The sequence below is a fragment of the Oncorhynchus mykiss genome, chromosome 25, assembly GCF_013265735.2.
Source record: "Oncorhynchus mykiss isolate Arlee chromosome 25, USDA_OmykA_1.1, whole genome shotgun sequence".
Classification (NCBI taxonomy): domain Eukaryota; kingdom Metazoa; phylum Chordata; class Actinopteri; order Salmoniformes; family Salmonidae; genus Oncorhynchus; species Oncorhynchus mykiss.
The window spans coordinates 812434-832527 of record NC_048589.1 but is presented as its reverse complement, the minus strand read 5'-3'; the positions used below and the strand labels follow the sequence as shown (position 1 = coordinate 832527).

Genomic DNA, 20094 nt, shown 5'->3' with positions numbered 1-20094 from the left:
TTGTTTACATTGGAGACTATTATTTGTATTTGTGCTGTGTGTCGATGTTTCCACAAGAGATCCCTTCATGCAGGTAGACACACGCATATACTCATATTTGATAATAGACATATGGTATGTATTCCTATTCATCACAACACCATTTTCACCATACCGCCATTCACGCCAGTTGATCTCTATCTCATTTATATGGCACTTTTGCAGTCTTAACCACAGCTCTGTTCTGTAAAGGTAATATCTATCAAACTGACAATTTGGTCCAAAACCAGACTTGAGACATCCTCTTTGAACAAACTGGTATTGTCAGTGTGTATCCACTAGCCACAATACTGAACTTGATTCAAATGGATGCAAATGTTATAGTCAACTACTGTATCTACACATCAATTCTCTTTTAAAAAATCACAAAGTGTGATACTGTAAATCACCAGTCTTTTTTGTCTTACCACCATTCACTGTCTCCTTTTCCACTTCCCTGTTTCCCTGTTTCCCTTCTCGGCCATGCATGCCCCCTGTCTGTCCAGTCTCTCCAGTCTGTCTGGCATACCCACCAGACTTATCTACATCACTTCTCCTTACTGGTGAGAGGGTGGCCAAACTGTGACACCATCACCATCCTCAAAGCTCATAATGTTACCTCAATGTTACCCATCCCTCATAGATCCATGAATCATTGAATTAACAGATCATTTCTATGAACAATGAATAACAACATTCATCACAAAAATATCTCTCTCCCTGGAAAACAGTGGCAATTGTTGAAGTTACGGAGTGGACTATCCTGGTTAAATATTGACTAATGCATTGTTGGGTTTAGAGCTTGGAAGAAGTGGAACTTGAAACTTAAATGAAATGAATGAATATCTCTCTCTTTCTTTTCTCTCTCTCTTTCTCTGTGTGTGTGTGTGGTGGGAATCAGATCAACTACAAAAGGTGCTGCTCCCATGCCAACCAAAGTTGGCAAAGAGACCAAAGGTTTCAATAAATCCCCCATGGCCTAATTAACTCCATTCCTGATCTAGGTATGCCTGCTGCCTGGCATACATCAACTAACAAAGGTCCCCTCACAAACACACACATGCACACACACACACGCACACGCACACACACACACACACACACACACACACACACACACACACAAAGATACACATCCCAAACCCTGTTTCAGGGGGATAACATCAGCCACAAACGGGAGGATTGAATGGACTTTGGTCTAGCAGGCTGGATTAGACCCGGTACACATTCCAGCCAATGAACTGCTGATTGGGCCGTTCTTTTGTGAAGGCATTTTTAATGGCCCGCTTTTTAACATGTTTCAACCATCTCTAATACCATCATAAATGTGGCCATGAATGAGTCACAGTGGAGAGAGATGGAAAATTCTCTCTCTGTCATGGATCAGTAATCTGGTTTCCTAGTATAGGGCCTTCTTTGGTGTACTATGATATTCTGTACTTACAGTGTCATATGAGGACTTGTAGTAGATAGTGTTATTGATAGGTTGCTGGTATGATCTTTGCTTGACGTTACCCTTACACTCAAAATCAAGTTTGACGTCTTTGATAGTTCCGGTGATAGATTATATTCATTATAAGGATTTGCAACTGAAGAATCTCTGAAGGGATACAGCTAAATAACAGCCTAGTTTAACACTATTCCCCGGACAGTTAAGGCTATGCTTCTTTCTTTCACCATTAGGTAATTGCATCATCCATTTTACTATCTCTCCCTCAGAGAGATAAATCTTGGGTACTTATTTTATGAGATTACAAGTAAATAATCAGAATTCCTTAGACAATTTCTTTTAAGCACCTTTATTTATTCAAAATGCACCATTAGGTAGATTTATCATCCATTTTACCATCTATTCCTCCAGCACTGTGAGGAGAACCAACTCCAACGAAACGATGGGCACACTGACTCGTAAAGACAGCGGCGACTCCAAGAGCAACCGCACCCGCACCGGCTCTACCGGGAGCAACTCCAGCGGCAAGAGAGCCAGCGAAAGGTACAGCCAGCCTAATAACAATAGGCCACACTGTAGCAAAATGTTTTAAAACAGAAAACAAAAACAAGCCGTTCTTATTGGAAACCTACAGGTTATAGTCAGTTCCATAATGATTCACCCTACTGCACATGACCCTGGGATTAAGTAGTGTTTGTTTTCTTTCAAACACTTTATCTGCACTTGATTAAACCTATCTGGTGCAATGCCTGGTTCAGTGTTGACAGTTTTTTTTTTTTTACTCACTCCGCAGCAAATTTAAGGAGCCCGTTTTCAATGCAGGTAAGAGTCAACTACATCAGTGATGCCATGCACTCAGTGGCTCACTGTAAATTAGAGATTTAAAGCTTTTGAGAGACATACCGTCACATAACCCTTGAAAATGTCCTTGCTTTTGTTTTGCATGATCTACAGACATATGATAGATGTTATCAACTGACCATTTGAGCCATTGTTCGGTTAAATGGTTGGATTCATACACTTTGTCAACATTGTTTGTCAGACGTGCAAAATAAATACAAGGTACAGTGCCTTGCGAAAGTATTCGGCCCCCTTGAACTTTGCGACCTTTTGCAACATTTCAGGCTTCAAACATAAAGATATAAAACTGTATTTTTTTGTGAAGAATCAACAACAAGTGGGACACAATCATGAAGTGGAACGACATTTATTGGATATTTCAAACTTTTTTAACAAATCAAAAACTGAAAAATTGGGCGTGCAAAATTATTCAGCCCCCTTAAGTTAATACTTTGTAGCGCCACCTTTTGCTGCGATTACAGCTGTAAGTCACTTGGGGTATGTCTCTATCAGTTTTGCACATCGAGAGACTGAAATTCTTTCCCATTCCTCCTTGCAAAACAGCTCGAGCTCAGTGAGGTTGGATGGAGAGCATTTGTGAACAGCAGTTTTCAGTTCTTTCCACAGATTCTCGATTGGATTCAGGTCTGGACTTTGACTTGGCCATTCTAACACCTGGATATGTTTATTTTTGAACCATTCCATTGTAGATTTTGCTTTATGTTTTGGATCATTGTCTTGTTGGAAGACAAATCTCCGTCCCAGTCTCAGGTCTTTTGCAGACTCCATCAGGTTTTCTTCCAGAATGGTCCTGTATTTGGCTCCATCCATCTTCCCATCAATTTTAACCATCTTCCCTGTCCCTGCTGAAGAAAAGCAGGCCCAAACCATGATGCTGCCACCACCATGTTTGACAGTGGGGATGGTGTGTTCAGGGTGATGACATGTGTTGCTTTTACGCCAAACATAATGTCTTGCATTGTTGCCAAAAAGTTCCATTTTGGTTTCATCTGACCAGAGCACCTTCTTCCACATGTTTGGTGTGTCTCCCAGGTGGCTTGTGGCAAACTTTAAACGACACTTTTTATGGATATCTTTAAGAAATGGCTTTCTTCTTGCCACTCTCCATAAAGGCCAGATTTGTGCAATATACGACTGATTGTTGTCCTATGGACAGAGTCTACCACCTCAGCTGTAGATCTCTGCAGTTCATCCAGAGTGATCATGGGCCTCTTGGCTGCATCTCTGATCAGTCTTCTCCTTGTATGAGCTGAAAGTTTAGAGGGACGGCCAGGTCTTGGTAGATTTGCAGTGGTCTGATACTCCTTCCATTTCAATATTATCGCTTGCACAGTGCTCCTTGGGATGTTTAAAGCTTGGGAAATATTTTTGTATCCAAATCCGGCTTTAAACTTCTTCACAACAGTATCTCGGACCTGCCTGGTGTGTTCCTTGTTTTTCATGATGCTCTCTGCGCTTTTAACGGACCTCTGAGACTATCACAGTGCAGGTGCATTTATACGGAGACTTGATTACACACAGGTGGATTGTATTTATCATCATTAGTCATTTAGGTCAACATTGGATCATTCAGAGATCCTCACTGAACTTCTGGAGAGAGTTTGCTGCACTGAAAGTAAAGGGGCTGAATAATTTTGCACGCCCAATTTTTCTGTTTTTGATTTGTTAAAAAAGTTTGAAATATCCAATAAATGTCGTTCCACTTCATGATTCTGTCCCACTTGTTGTTGATTCTTCACAAAAAAATACAGTTTTATATCTTTATGTTTGAAGCCTGAAATGTGGCAAAAGGTCGCAAAGTTCAAGGGGGCCGAATACTTTCGCAAGGCACTGTATGTTACAGGTTAAAGCCAGGCTAAAGCCAGGGCCTGTGTCCCAGCAGGCAAAACTGGTTGCAATGATGTCATTACCACATACTTTTTGGTTATAATGATGTGGTAATGAAATCATTTAAACCACTTTTGCCCACTTGGTCAATTCCCAGCTCACGGAGTACCACTCAAGGATGTTCAGTGATGTGCTGTGATGTATAGTGGTGACATTTGTCTTGTAACATATTGAAAATGTTCATCCTTCAAACAATAATCATCCCTCCATAACCACTTCCATCCTCCCATAAGTTCTTATGAAGTATTTCAACCTCCATTGTCATCTATGATTTCCTTTTTCCTTTCCATAACAGGAGTCATGCACATGTGCTATTTATTTATTTTACTGTATGAGTTTGTATACTGCAGTAGTAACAATAAACACCATGAGATAAAATGAATTGTGATGAGAAAGAAGCGTCTCCAGAATGGTATTGATCGCTGGGCAAATTAGACTGCTGTAACCCATTAGGCTGATTTACCTGGTTTAATTCTCCATGATAGATCATCACCCCTCTGAACCTTACTTTGGCTCGGGGTTACTTTGGCTTGAATGCTGATAAGCAGAGAAAATGTACTGGAACCACGATTAATGTAGTCTTGTTGAAGATTTAAATTAATTATTGTCCTATAATAACCTGATCAAACCAGCATAGTCCCAGGGTAGTGTCATGAACGTTCAACCCTAAAGAGAAGTCATTCAGTCAATGTAAATAACTGATTAGACATAACAGCTATTGAGATGATACCTAAAGAGTACTCACAAATAATATGTGAAATAGTTTACTGTTTTTTAGAATCTCACTATAGCCCATCATAAACTAATCTTCCAATAATCCTTAAAGAAACAAACAAGGGACACAAACAGTACATGCTTAGCCTATGGGAAATCATTAGCTGCTCCTGTTCAGACTGGTAGATCAGATAGATAGCTAGATCGATACATAAATAGATAGATACAGAAAAGACCTTAAGTACAATAGCCTAAGTGCTGCCAAGAAGAGACTGAGACACGGTGCTGGCATAAAACGGAAAAAAAATTACAATGATGAGTAAGTCCAGGTCAGGAACCAATGCAAAACCTCACCTGGTCCTTCTGTCCCCTTCTCTGTGAAATCACAAGGGATGCGACGAGTGACACACTGCAAAGGTAGGCCTTGGTCCTCAAGCCCCCTTACCTTAGCAGCTCTCTGGACATTGTGTTCTCCTAAAGCCTTAGAAGAAAGCGTTAAAATACACATAAATTAGCCATATGTGGCATGGAGGGGTTTTTGCCGACAGATTATCCCACCATCATGGGAATTGTGCCCAAGGATATTGTCTGGTAGCTAAAATCTCACCATGCCACAATGTGGCATAGTCGGCCAGATATTGCATTGCACATATCTGCTGCTATTAGAGTTAGACTACCAGCTATTGTTCTTTTCTCATGCGATAATGTATAACAAAGGCTACTGACTCAGAATACTTTTGCCTTAGTGATTCATAGGCCCAATTCACAGAGAGCTGCCCCATGGTAGGGGTAGGGTTGGGTTGACAGTGAGTGTGATAGTAGCCCTTCCCAATATGTCAGCCAACAGTGGACTAATAAACACTCTCTAACACACTGAGAGTTTGAACTGTGTGTGGTTGATTGCAGTGCTGCTGTTACACTAGCTGTCAAACGTATTGTGGAATTGCCACTTTCTAGATGTGTTTGCTCACAGCCATGCAGCGCTCTTTTGTCCTTGTCACCATAGAAACGCCACCAAATATTTCCTGCAGTGCACACTGATCTTCTAAGAGACCCTTTTCAGAGCACAACGAGACAATTTTTTTGTGCTTGCATTATGTATCTTCAAAAGGGCTGTTTGCATTACCAGCCGATGCAATGTCTTTAATTTATAGCTTTTGAAATCTTTAGCCATCTCTTGCATGGCTTTCAGTATGGGTTTTTGATGCACAGCTTGCGGGTCATTTCCATAAGCTTGGCTAAAGAAAGATGAATTGAGAAAGAGACATGTTTGGAAGCAGAGTGTTGTGAAACTCATGGTCCTTTAGCCAGGCTGTCATCTTTCACAGTGGAAAAAGAAATTAAAAAAAATGAAAAGAAATGGCAGGTCCATGGTAAATGCTGGGTCAAGTGAAGTGAACATATTTAAATAATTCATGTAATTCACCTTGAAGCCAGCAAAAGTATACCAAAAGAGTCACTTCCTTATGTACATTTATCATAGACAATAGTTAGATGTTGAGCTACTGATGCACTCTTTTTGTAAAAGTCTCAAACTTGACTTAACGAGTGAGAGCCCCAGTAATTTAGCCCACCTGCGGTTGTTACCCAGTAGATACTGAAACTTGTCTTGTACCAGTCCCGTGTTTTGTGGTCGTCCATTGTAGCATAGCAGCCAGTTGTCGATCACATCTAACTTGGATATATTCTACCAACCCCTCCTACCCATTCCTTCTGGCCCCTCTCCAATTCTACCACCTCACCTACCTAGTAACCGTGCAGATATATCTGGCCCATCCATCAAAAAGGACCGGAACTGCTGAGGCTCCCAAATCCACCGCAGCAGCCGTGTCTGGCCTCTTCTCCGCTCCCCCCACTGCGCCTGACTCCAAGAGCGCATCTGACAAGTCTGTCAGGTCCAATGGAGTCAGGAAGACCCCGATGTTTGCGCTCCCCCTGAGAAAGTCAGTCAGCCAGTCGTCCTACACCCCCTACTCCCCCTTAGACAAGCCAAGCTACAGGAGCCCCATCAAGTCCCCCAGCCAGTACTTCCAAATCTGTTACTAAGCTAGGCCTATACCAGCGTTTGGAATTAGGTTGAAAGAGGTTCTGTGGTAACTGTGGATGTAAAAATGGACTTCAAAAAACATTCCTCTCATGACTGTCATATTTCAGTTTTTTTTGTTGTGTGTTTTTCCATCTTTCTTGTTGTTTTTGGTCACACATTGACAAGGATTTGACTCTTATTTGTGTGTCCTCTGGTTGGTTTGTTCAGATTTTGTTTTTCATTCCCCTGCTGTGGCACCATAAGCCTATGTTTTTGCTTGCGTTGTTTTCTCTTGTCTACTTGTGTGTTGTACTGTACATTAAACAAATGCTATGATGCTACATAACAATGCAAACTGCCTGCTTTTCATTTTGCACAATTCATTGTTATTGTCTGAATGTATTTGAAATTACTAATAAAAGGGAATCAAAAGCCCACCCATCTCTGTGTTTGCTAATCTATACTTTTCCTTACTAAATGAATTCACTCCAAAAAATGTGTTGTACATCAACATCTCATAACCATAACTGTTGATACTTTCTTTCTCTTTGCATCTTCCTCTCAAGCATTAGTCTCGGAACCACACTTTCATTTTCACTCCTCTCATACACTGTTCTCACCATCACAAACACTCCTTCCTTGTTACCAATGAGTCATGAAAAATTGTCCACTGAAAATGTCTGTTGCTTTTTTTAGAGGAAGGGTATGTGAAAATGTATTTGAAGGGACGACCCATCACCATGTACATGCCCAAAGACCTTGTGGAGACCTACTGCCTGGAAGCCAAATCGGACCTGCCAAACATAAAGCTCAAACTGGACTGGGTGTATCCTTTTTTCACTGTTGTAGGTTCAGTACTTTTCAGACAGTTAGGTGTATATTTCAATAGATAAGAAACTGTTTGTTACGTGGCATTACAACATTTGAGTTATGTTTATAACAATAGGCTTGAAAGTCCATGCTTTCAGGACAGAGATGTATTGTGACTCGCAAGATGTATCCCCCTATGTATTGTGAGGTTACACATTTGCCAAAGTGATATTCTTAATGCATTCTATTGCACAGGTGTGAAAGTCACATCTGGATGTTCCAATAAATATTTTTCCCTAATCAATAAAATTGAATCAATCAAATGTATTTATAAAGCCCTTCTTCCATAAGCAGATGTCCCCAGGTGCTTATACAGAAACCCAGCCTAAAACCCTAAACAGCAAGCAATGCCGATGTAGAAGCACGGTGGCTAGGAAAAACTCTCTAGAAAGGCAGGAACCTAGGAAGAAACCTAGCGAGAAACCAGGCTATGGTTGGCCAGGCTATGGGTGGCCAAATCTCTTCTGGCTGTGCTGGGTGGAGATTATAAGAGTACATGGCCATTAAGACCAAATCTTTCGTCAAGATGTTCAAACGTTCATAGATGACCAGCAGGGTAAAATAATAATCACAGTGGTTGTAGAGGGTGCAACAAGTTTCAGCGGGTGCGGAAAAGAGGGAGAGAGAGATAGAGAGGGGGAGAGAGAGAGAGAGAGAGAGAGGGTCCAAAACAGCAAGTCCGGGACAAGGTAGCACATCTAATGAACAGGCCAGGGTTCCATAGCCGCAGGCAGAAAAGTTTAAACTGGAGCAGCAGCACGACAAGGTAGCACATCCAGTAAACAGGTCAGGGTTTCATAGCCAGCATAGATTCTGGAGAGGAGACACTGTGGCCCCATCCGACGATACCCACAGACAGTGCCAATCAAGCAGGATATAACCCCACCCACTTTGCCAAAGCACAGCCCCCACCCCACTAGAGGGATATCATCAGATCACCAACGTATTACTCTGAGACAAGGCTGATAGCCCACGGTGATCTTCTACACCGCACGTAAGTGACTCAACCCACTATAGTCGAGTATAGCGAAAAAACGCCTGGCACAAAGTGATGCACACCTCCTAGTTGTGCAGTCGTCTCAAATAAAACTGTGAAGGACCTTGGCGTTACTCTGGACCCTGATCTCTCTTTTGATGAACATATCAAGTATATTTCAAGGGCAGCTTTCTTCCATCTTTGAAACTTTTTGTCCAAAAATTATCCAGAAAAGCTAATCAATGCTTTTGTCACTTCTAGGTTAGACTACTGGCTACCTGAAAAAAGCACTAAATAAATTTAAGTTAGTGCAAAATACGGCTGCTAGAATCTTGACTAGAATCCAAAAATGTGATCATTTTACTCCAGTGCAAGCCTCTCAACACCGACTTTCTGTTAACCTTTTTGGGATAGGGGGCAGCATTTTCACTTTTGGATGAATAGCGTGCCCAGAGTGAACTGCCTCCTACTTTGTCCCAGATGCTAATATATGCATATTATTAGTAGTATTGGATAGAAAACACTGAAGTTTCTAAAACTGTTTGAATGATGTCTGTATAAATCATGCCTTACCTTGGACGAGCTTATTTTATTGGCACTCCAATTAATCCCATAAACATCACAATTGGTCCTTTTGTTCGATTCATTCCGTCCATATATATCCAAAATGTAAATTTATTTGGCGCGTTTGATCCAGAAAAAAACAGCAACGTCACTACAAAATATTTCAAAAGTTACCTGTAAACTTTGCCAAAACATTTCAAACTACTTTTGTAATACAACTTTAGGTATTTTTAAACGTTAATAATCGTTCAAATTGAAGACGGGTCTATCTGTGTTCAATACAGGAAGACAACAAACCAACGCTACTTTTCAAGTCTTGCGCAACTCTCAACAGTGTTACCCAGTTCCTAGATGGCCGTACTTAATCATTGCACAAAGGACTAACCTCAACCAAATTCCAAAGACTGGTGACATCCAGTGGAAGCGGTAGGAACTGCAAACAAGTGCGTAAGAAATACAGTTTCCCAATGAGACCTCACTGAACAGACAGAGAAAAAAATTCTGAATGGTTAGTCCTCGGGGTTTTGCCTGCTACATAAGTTCTGTTATACTCAGTGACATGATTCAAACAGTTTTAGAAACTTCAGTATTTTCTATTAATAATATGCATATCTTATATTCTTGGTATGAGTAGCAGGAAGTTGAAATTGGGCACGCTATTTATCCAAAAGTGAAAATGCTGCCCCCATACCTTAAGAAGTTAATATGTAGGCTAAAGTTGATTTCCTATAGAAGTTATGTGGATCTTGACCAAGATGCCCAGTTATGGGTACAGGGGACGGGACTGTCGCTCTAACCTGTACCTGCTACCCACGGGAGAGACGGTCTACTTCATTGCATCTGTTGTGGTGCTGTACAACGTGGACGAGCAGCTCCAGAGACACTACACCGGGCACACTGATGACATCAAGTGGTGAGAAGAAACAGAATGTGACAACAGTTTATTTCTCCTGTACTGTACAACCTTTGTCTGTGAAATAATTTTGACCTGAGCTGTACGTGTGATGCTGTCCTAATATGGACACTGTACTTGTAAAGGCATCTGTGTGTAGCTGGTGAGATGAGTCAGGCACAGGACAGCAGATATGAGTAATAAAATACTTTACTCAAGAATTCAAACATAACACGTAATATACACGGCCACACAATACGGACCTCAATACAACAAACAATCACTCACAAATAAAACATGTAGAACAGGGGGTTAAATAATAAACAAGTAATTGATTAAGTGAAGCCAGGTGTGATAAGACAAAGGAAGAACAAATGGAAAATGAAAAATGGAAAAGCTGGTGACGTCGACTGCCGAACGTCGCCCGAACAAGGAGAGGGACCGACTTTGGCGGAAGTCGTGACAGTACTCATCAAACACTCCCCTATTTCACCTAGTTACAGTATAAATCATTTTCACCATCATCCATGTATTCTCAGACCAACAGTACAGTCGAGTAATTTATTAAGCAATTACATTTTTTTTTTATCTACAGTATGTTTCTGGCATCCAAAGTTGGAAGGGCTTTGCAACTCACCTTGTTGCACAACTGTGTCACACTACCTTTGATATAAAATCCTCCCTATTTCAGTACAGACAGAGCTACTGAGACACCACTGCTTTAATCAGTATTCTCGTACAGTCCCATGGAATAACCCCTTCACCATAAGGCAGGCTAGGGTAAACAGGTGGCTGGTCTGCAGCTGCTTTGTCCTCAGTGATAGCGTTGGCCAGGTAATTATCTCAGACAGAAAAGGGTGGTCCATAATATAATAAGCTGAAACTCGAGGGGTCGCCCTGGGGTCATGTTCATTATGAATAATTAGAGTTGAGTCAAGACTGGGCATAGAAAAATGTTAGCTTCCTTTTCACTGTTGTACAGATAATCTTGACTTTCACTTATCTCTGTAAGGCATAGTGCCCTTCTGTTGTGCCCTTCTATCGGAAGCTGATAGTCTTGTCAACATTAGTAAGAATCAATCACACATGACTTAGGCTACTGTAACTGAATCCCATAAGCTTCAGTCTGACAGACTAGAACAACATCCATGATATATATGATACGTGCTTCAACACCTGCATTGCTTGCTGTTTGGGGTTTTAGGCTGGGTCTCTGTACAGCACTTTGAGATATCAGCTGATGTACGAAGGGCTATATAAATACATTTGATTTGATTTGATATATTAGCAACTCGTAGTTTCAGACTACACAAAACACTTCTCTTTGATATGCTTTGAGGTCTCTGTGGTTTTTCATCATTGTTCAAATCGACCTTCAGATGTTCAAAGTGTTTGCCGTCTCTCTATTCCTCTGTTTGTGTTCTATAGTCTGGCTGTCCATCCTGATAAAATCACCATAGCAACGGGACAGGTGGCAGGCACCTCTTCTGAAGGCAAAGTAAGTGACCTCTCACCCTCAAATAACTTTAAACCTATGAACAGTTCACTTATTTAATAATAAGAAATAATGTGTGTGTGTACGTGTGTGTATGTGTGTGTGTGTACTGACAGCAGTTGGCTCCTCATGTGCGGGTTTGGGACTCTGTGAGCCTCAACACCCTCCACATTCTGGGGACAGGTTTCTTTGACCGCGCCCTGGTTTGTCTTGCCTTCTCCAAGTCGGTAAGCAATGGACCTTGGCAAAAAAAAACTGAATACATATCATATCTCATATGTGAACCAGATTTTGAGTTTGCCTTTACTGGTCAGAAAAGCTTTGCTAAATAACTGAGGACAGGGCTGATCCATCTCTGTTGGTCTGTGCAGAATGGAGGCAACACGCTGTGTGTAGTAGACGACTCCAATGACCATGTGCTCTCTGTGTGGGACTGGCAGAGAGAGGAAAGACTAGCTGATGTCAAGGTGAGTGTCTATGTGTCCGACAGGGGTTTGAACCTGTGCGCATCAAAACTTTGTTAGCCCTCTAAACTGAAGCCTAGGCATTAGCTCGGGGATTCAACGCAAGTCTTCAGGTCTCAGGAAAGCTTACCTGGCTTTGGAGTTGCTCTATTGATCCTCATAAACGTTTGACAAGTGTAACGATAATTTTTTCTGTCCCATTACAGTGTTCCAACGAGGCAGTGTTCGCTGCCGACTTCCACCCCACTGACACCAACATTATAGTCACAAGTGGGAAGTCACACCTCTACTTCTGGACACTGGAGAGGGGTACCCTTACCAAGAAGCAAGGCTTGTATGAGGTATGACATGAGATTTCTCATTTATACTGCCTCATGTTCACTTGCTTGATTATCTGAGTTTTAGAGGAAATGTATTTGCCAAAATCAATATAATTTATGTCATTTTGCAGAATGTTTTATCTAAATTCAATGTAGCTTGAACAGGCTGTGTTGCTTTTGCTCTTTAGTTCTTTACCCAATGTTAGAGAATGTCATATTTTCAGGTTTTCAGTAGTTCGTTTCTCTGTAGTGTTATTGAAGCCTGCACGTCTGTCTCTGTCTGTTTTCTGACAATACAACTCTGTTTTATCTCTGCCCCCCAAGTAAACAAAGCCATATTTATGTTCCTTGCAGAAACAAGAGAAGCCCAAGTTTGTCTTGTGTGTGACTTTTTCAGAAAATGGAGACACCATAACTGGAGACTCAAGTGGAAATATACTGGTGTGGGGAAAAGGTAAAACTGTCATTCGATAGAATGAACCATCAAACTCAAAAGGGTGGAACCTGGAACCAAAAAGGCTTCTTCAAAGGGTTATCCTATGGATAGAACCCTTTTTAGGTTATTTTTCTAAGAATGCAGGTCCCTGTCCAGTTGTGTTTATTACATTTACATTTTAGTCATTTAGCAGACACTCTTATCCAGATAGACTTATAGGAGCAATTGGTGTTAAGTGCCTTGCTCAAGGGGGAACATTGACAGAATTAAAAAAAATATTTTAAAAAAGGGCACATAGACAGATTTTTCAGCTAGTTGGCTTGGTCCTTCAAACTAGCAACCTTTCAGTTACTGGCCCATTGTTTTTCCCCTTTTTTGCTCATCAAAAGACTCTTTATTATGAGAGAGTTGTCAGGTGGCTGGGGTCAGAATATGGTCATGCCTAGGATAGAACAACAAGGCCTGTCTTGTGAGTGAACCGCTCCTGGACATGTGTTATAGAACAAACAGCTAGCTATCTTCTGCCTTCTCCAATGGTGTTTTGTCTTTCTCTCTGTTTTACAGGCACTAATCGAATTAGCCACGCCATTCAAGGTGCACACGAGGGGAGCATCTTTGCACTGTGTATGTTGAGGAACAGCACACTGGTGTCAGGGGGAAAAGATCGGAAACTCCTCTCTTGGGATGGGAGCTACCAGCAGATCCAATCGGTTGAGGTGAGACACATGCGGATTCGTGTACATACACCCAAAAAAGTAGTCCCATGATTTTGGCCATTTCTATAGTACACTTTTTATTAATGCATCTACAGTATAAGTGCTTACAAAGAAGACTGATTCTGCATACTGCAACCCTGGCAAAAGATGATGCTAGCTTTCTCAGAAATATGGGGGTTTTGGTTGATGAATATACACAGTAAGTATTTATGTAAACAGTAGTACCAATGATTTGTACAAGGAAAACAATGTTCTCTTTTACAATTTCTCTTCTCCGTAACCCCCACCCAGCCATCTGTAAAAATCAAACATGGATAAAATAAAGAAAACAACCCTCACCTTTACGGTGGGAGGAAGCTTACCACAATAATATTTATTTTCCCACCTTTCCCAGGTTCCTGAGTTATTTGGCCCCGTCCGCACTGTTGCCGAGGGCAAAAGGGAGAGTGTGCTTATTGGGACCACCAGGAACTATGTTCTACAAGGCAGTTTATATGGCGAATTTACCCCCATCACACAAGTGGGTAAAATCAAACCCTTATCTGCTGGTATAATTATCTGACATTTTAGTTCATGCAGACCTAGAGTGTTTTCAGTTCATTCAGACATTCTTTAAGCCCATTAGCTGGTTATTTAGTAATGTCCAGCATCTCCTGGCTAGCGTGTTTGGTGCATGTATCAATGCTAATGGAAACAGATGGACCCAGTTAGAGGAAAGTACAGAATGGGACTACATTAAGCAAGTACTCTTTCTAGCAACTGATTGCCAACGATGCTAACTATGCTCCCTAACTCTTCCAGGGTCACACCGATGAGCTGTGGGGGTTGGCCGTGCACCCTTGGAAACCCCACTTCCTCACCTGTGGCCACGACAAGCATGTCAGCCTGTGGGACGCCTCCTCGCACCAGCCTGTCTGGACCAAGACTATGGAGGTAGACAGGCAGGCAGTGCTCCCTGGGGACAACTCTGAGCCTCACACGTTATACTCAGTTAACATGAAATGTATGAGTAAAAGGGCCACAAGCTCAGCTTATTCCCTGATATGTTTGTGCTGTACAGCCAACAACTGTCACTGTATATGCAATCGTAAATCAAGTCCTTTCAGCCATCGAGCATCTGAGCTTATGATTAATTGTGGGGGAAAGGGATTGTGTGTGTGTGTGTGTGTGCGTGCGTGCGTGCGTGCGTGCGTGCGTGCGTGCGTGCGTGCGTGCGTGCGTCCCACATCTATTGCTAGGGGGTAGGGATGTTAGCAAGAATATAGTATGAATCACAATAAGTGTGTGCAAAAATAATAATTGTTTCACAAAAATGTAATGCAATGGAAATCCATTATTATAGGTACCAATACTTTGCATAAACTGTCAAAATTATTACGCATATTAATTGTTAATGATGGAAATTAATATATGCAAGATTTTAGAATATACTGTATATAGTTTTCTAATAGCAATATACAGTTGAAGTCGGAAGTTTACATACACTTAGGTTGGAGTCATTAAAACTTGTTTTTCAACCACTCCACAAATTTCTTGTTAACCAACTATAGTTTTGGCAAGTCGGTTAGGACATCTACTTTGTGCATGACACAAGTCATTTTTCCAACAATTGTTTACAGACAGATTATGTCACTTATAATTCACTGTATCACAATTCCAGTGTGTCAGGAGTTTACAAGTTTACACCCTGGAGTTGACTGTGCCTTTAAACAGCTTGGAAATTTCCAGAAAATGATGTCATGGCTATAGAAGCTTCTGATAGGCTGGTGTACCTGTGGATGCATTTCAAGGCCTACCTTCAAACTCAGAGCCTCTTTGCTTGACATCATGGGAAAATCAAAAGAAATCAGCCAAGAAATTGTGGACCTCCACATGTCCGGTTCATCCTTGGGAGCAATTTCCAAATAGCTGAAGGTACCATGTTCATCTGTACAAACAATAGTATGCAAGCATAAACACCACTGGACCACGCAGCTGTCATACCACTCAGGAAGGAGACGCGTTCTGTCTCCTAGAGATGAACGTACTTTGGTGCAAAAAATGCAAATAAATCACAGAACAACAGCAAAGGATCTTGTGAAGATGCTGGAGGAAACAGGTACAAAAGTATCCATATTGTAAGGCTCCAGGTGTCGTGGGTGTGGAGTCAAATGCAGGAGACAGAGAGTTCAATGCTGTGCGTCTTTTAATAGCACCAACGCACAGGGTGCTCACAAAAGTTACGTTCCCAAACACAGGGAATCAAAATGTACAATGGAAAAAATCACGACCAGGCTCTAACACGTACCTCTTACAACAGAGCCGAAGGTTACACTGAAATAATCCCGCACAACAACCAAGCGGGCCGGCTGTCTAATAAAGACAAACTAATTAAACATAAACAGGTGCTACCACTAAACATACAAGGAGGGGGAGGAAAGACAATCAGTGGCAGCTAATAGGCCGGTGACGACGACCGCCGAGCGCCACCCGCCCGGGAAGGAGAAACATCCTCGGTCGGACTCGTGACACATATCCACAGTTAAAAAGAGTCCTATATCGACATAACCTGAAAGGAAGGAAGAAGCAACTGCTCAGCAAGGAAGCAAGGAAGAAGCCACTGCTCCAAAACCACCATAAAAAAAAGCCAGACTATGGTGTGCAACTGCACATGGGGACAAAAATCATACTTTTTGGAGAAATGTCCTCTGGTCTGATGAAACAAAAATAGAACTGTTTGACCATAATGACCATCATTGTGTTTGGAGGTAAAAGGGGGAGGCTTGCAAGCTGAAGAACAACATCCCAACCATGACGCACGGGGGTGGCAGCATCATCTTGTGCGGGTGCTTTGCTGCAGAAGGGACTGGTGCACTTCACAAAATAGATGGCATCATGAGGACGGAAAATGATGTGGATATATTGAAGCAACATCTCAAAACATCGGTCAGGAAGTTAAAGCTTGGTCACAAATGGGTCTTCCAAATGGACAATGACCCCAAGCATACTTCCAAAGTTGTGGCAAAATGGCTTATGGACAACAAAGTCAAGGTATTGGAGTGGCCATCACAAAGCACTGACCTCAATCCTATAGAAAATGTGTCGGTAGAACTGAAAATGCGTGTGAGAGCAAGGAGGCCTACAAACCTGACTCAGTTACACCAGCTCTGTCAGGGTTAATGGGACAAAATTCACCCAACTTATTGTGGGAAGCTTGTGGAAGGCTACCCGAAACGTTTGACCCAAGTTAAACAATTTACAGGCAATGCTACTAAATACTAATTGAGTGTATGTAAACTTCTGACCCACTGGGAATGTGATGAAAGAAATAGAAGCTAAAAGAAATAATTTTCTCTGCTATTATTCTGACATTTCACATTCTTAAAAAAAATAAAGTGATGATCCTTACTGACATAAGACAGGTCATTTTTACAATGAGTAAATGTTGGGAATTGTGAAAAACTGAGTTTAAATGTTTTCGGCTAATGTGTATGTAAACTTCCGACTTCAACTGTATATGTAATTGCAAAAAAATATATGGGGGACTGGAAGTGATGCAGACAGTTACATTGATGGAAGCCAGTCTATATGCAATATTAAAGCTGATCTACCCCCTAAATAAAAAAGAATAACAATAAATAAACGGTCATGCCAAGTATGTTGGCTATACAGCACAAACATATCTGGGACCAGGCTACCACAAGCTTTTGCTGACCACATGATCTGATTCAGAAAAACTCAGTTTTTGCCCTAGTTATAATAGTGGAGAAATGCGTAGGGTACTATCTAAAGCCTTTGTGTTTATTAATCTCTCAAAAAGCTTCAGTCTCTCTGTCTTCTAATAGATCTTCACTGAGGCTGGTTATTTGGGTGCGGTAAAATGTATAAGGATGCGGTACTGAAATTAGACATCCTTTGTTTCTTTCATTTACAGGACGCAGCTCAGTCTGCTGGATTCCATCCCTCTGGAGCAGTGGTTGCTATAGGAACGCAGACCGGCAGGTGAGAAAGTACTGCTCGAGGAGAATATTGTTAGGACAATTAAATCACAAAAGCCATAGAGATCTGCCAGTAATAATAATAACACATGTAGTTTGTATAGTGCTTTTCATTACAATATGAATCTCAAAAGGGTGTTGTGAAACTACAGGAGAGATGTGATGTGGATAATCATGAGAGGATGGATAACTTTCCTCATACAGGTGGCTGGTGCTGGATACTGACTCTAAGGATCTAGTCACAGTGCACACAGATGGGAATGAACAGCTATCTGTTATACGCTTTGCACCGGGTAAGTGTTCTTAAGGCTCTTATATTGCTTTATTACTTGATCTAAGCATTCATGAGGCTTTATTATGACTTATTAAAAGGATTATAATAGGTTACGTCTCTCTCTGTAGCAAATCTTCTAATTAAAACCGCTGTCATTTAGTCAGGATCATTATCAGATGATAGATTAAACAAACGTGTTGTGACATTTTTGACGCTGTTAATCTCATCTCCATTTCTTCACCGCGGGGGTTTTACTAACCTAACATATGGAATTGTTTTAAGATGCTCATACCAACAACAATTTTGCTATTTGATTTGGAATTTTAGGACCCCTTAAGGAATCAAAATATATATGAAAAAACTATTTGCTAAAACATTTCATTTGACTTTAGCCCATAGAAACACATAACATATTCATGCAGTAAAAAACGAATCTAAATTAATTTTGTTTTGAAGTGTCTCTCTGTAACGGTTTCTTTAGGTGAAGGAGAGTCGGACCAAAATGCAGCGTGGTTGTTATTCATGGTTCTTTAATGAAGAAAAAACTATACATGAATAAACTAACAAAACAATAAACGTGAGAAAACCTAAACAGCCTATCTGGTGACAACAAACACAAAGACAGGAACAATCACCCACAAACACACAGTGAAACCCAGGCTACCTAAGTATGATTCTCAATCAGAGACAACTAATGACACTTGCCTCTGATTGAGAACCATACTAGGCCGAAACATAGAAAAACAAACATAGACTGCCCACCCAACTCACGCCCTGACCATACTAAATAAATACAAAACAAAGGAAATAAAGGTCAGAACGTGACACTCTCCTATATCTGAAAGATCAGGAAATTATATTTTTTTGTTTTTTACACATATTTAACACATTTAACACATATTTTAGGCACTAAACTACTTCCATATGAACTGAGTGTGTAAAACACATAAAACACTATTTCCATGACCAGGTGAATCCAGTAAAAAAAAAAAAATATTCTACAAAACATTAGGCACACCTTTTCTAATATTGAGTTGAACCTCCTTTTGCCCTCAGAACAGCTTGAATTCGTCAGGGCGTGGAAGCGTTCCACAGGGATGCTGGCCCATGTTGTCACCCTCGGAATGGCACACAATCACAATCCATGTCTCAACTGTCTCAAGGTTTAAACATCCTTATTTAACCTACATCTCCTCCCCTTCATCTCCACTGATTGAAGTGGATTCAACAAGTGACTTCAATAAAGGATCATATCTTTCACCTGGATTCACCTGGTCAGTCTATGTCATGGAAAGAGCAGGTGTTCTTAATGTTTTGTACACTCAATGTAGATTGACTGTGATACGGACGTTTTATGTCGGGGACATTATCCGTTCTAACCTACATCTCCTGTCCCTATTCCTAGATGGCAATTTCCTGGCGATCGGCTCTCACGACAACTACATCTATATCTACGCAGTGGGGGAGAGCGGCAGGAAGTACGGTCGAGTGGGAAAGTGCTCGGTGAGCACCTTTTATTTTTAGTACACCCCTCTTCTCCTCAGCATCACATCAGGAGGGCATGCTAAATGATGCGCATTCACAGCATAGTGTATTATGGTTTAAATAGGTATTCAAAGTCAGGGTCGAGGGGGAATTGCAATGAGATTGCCAATATAAAAAAAAATATTAAAAAAGTTAATCTCCAAAAATGTTTTGGGGGAACAAAACATTTATTATTCTATAATAATGATCATTATTGTATGAGACAATATACAACATTTTTGAGAAAGATCATTTTAGTAAATTGAGTAAATGTAGTTATTGGTTCTCTTAATTTTTATGAGAGATGAAAATGTAATGGATTGAAGATTATTTGTTGATATTATGATTAAGTTTATTTGAACAAGGACAATATACAACAGAACATACTTCTTAGTACACTTGAGAAAAGATGCATTGTACCCAGTGCCGATTTAGCATGTAAATCTTGGTGGGGCAAACTCCACAAAAAATTGTAGATGCATGCCAGGAAAGCCACTACACAACACAACACAACAATAAACAATACATGAATTGGACTAACGGTGCAACAAACATGTGTTACTTGTCACATGCGCCGAATAAAACCTTACCGTGAAATACTTACTTTACAAGCCCTTAACCAACAATGCA

General features: G+C 40.9%; 1 protein-coding gene across 5 annotated transcripts in view; it reads left to right on the top strand.

The window, feature by feature from the left end:
* The window catches only part of LOC110505212 (echinoderm microtubule-associated protein-like 1), a 96374-nt gene that overhangs the window by 55451 nt on the left and 20829 nt on the right, over positions 1 to 20094 (top strand). For 3 of the 5 annotated variants that reach the window (XM_036962504.1, XM_036962506.1, XM_036962508.1), the window contains 16 exons: positions 1880 to 2011; positions 2262 to 2290; positions 5321 to 5347; positions 7653 to 7782; positions 10130 to 10279; positions 11687 to 11756; positions 11870 to 11980; positions 12125 to 12220; positions 12424 to 12558; positions 12892 to 12991; positions 13538 to 13689; positions 14084 to 14209; positions 14491 to 14622; positions 17603 to 17670; positions 17871 to 17959; positions 19346 to 19443. In XM_036962504.1, the coding sequence (XP_036818399.1) occupies positions 1880 to 2011; positions 2262 to 2290; positions 5321 to 5347; positions 7653 to 7782; positions 10130 to 10279; positions 11687 to 11756; positions 11870 to 11980; positions 12125 to 12220; positions 12424 to 12558; positions 12892 to 12991; positions 13538 to 13689; positions 14084 to 14209; positions 14491 to 14622; positions 17603 to 17670; positions 17871 to 17959; positions 19346 to 19443 (1645 nt within the window). The remainder of the gene's footprint in view (positions 1 to 1879; positions 2012 to 2261; positions 2291 to 5320; positions 5348 to 7652; positions 7783 to 10129; positions 10280 to 11686; positions 11757 to 11869; positions 11981 to 12124; positions 12221 to 12423; positions 12559 to 12891; positions 12992 to 13537; positions 13690 to 14083; positions 14210 to 14490; positions 14623 to 17602; positions 17671 to 17870; positions 17960 to 19345; positions 19444 to 20094) is intronic. The other 2 variants (XM_036962505.1, XM_036962507.1) reach the window with 2 other exon arrangements.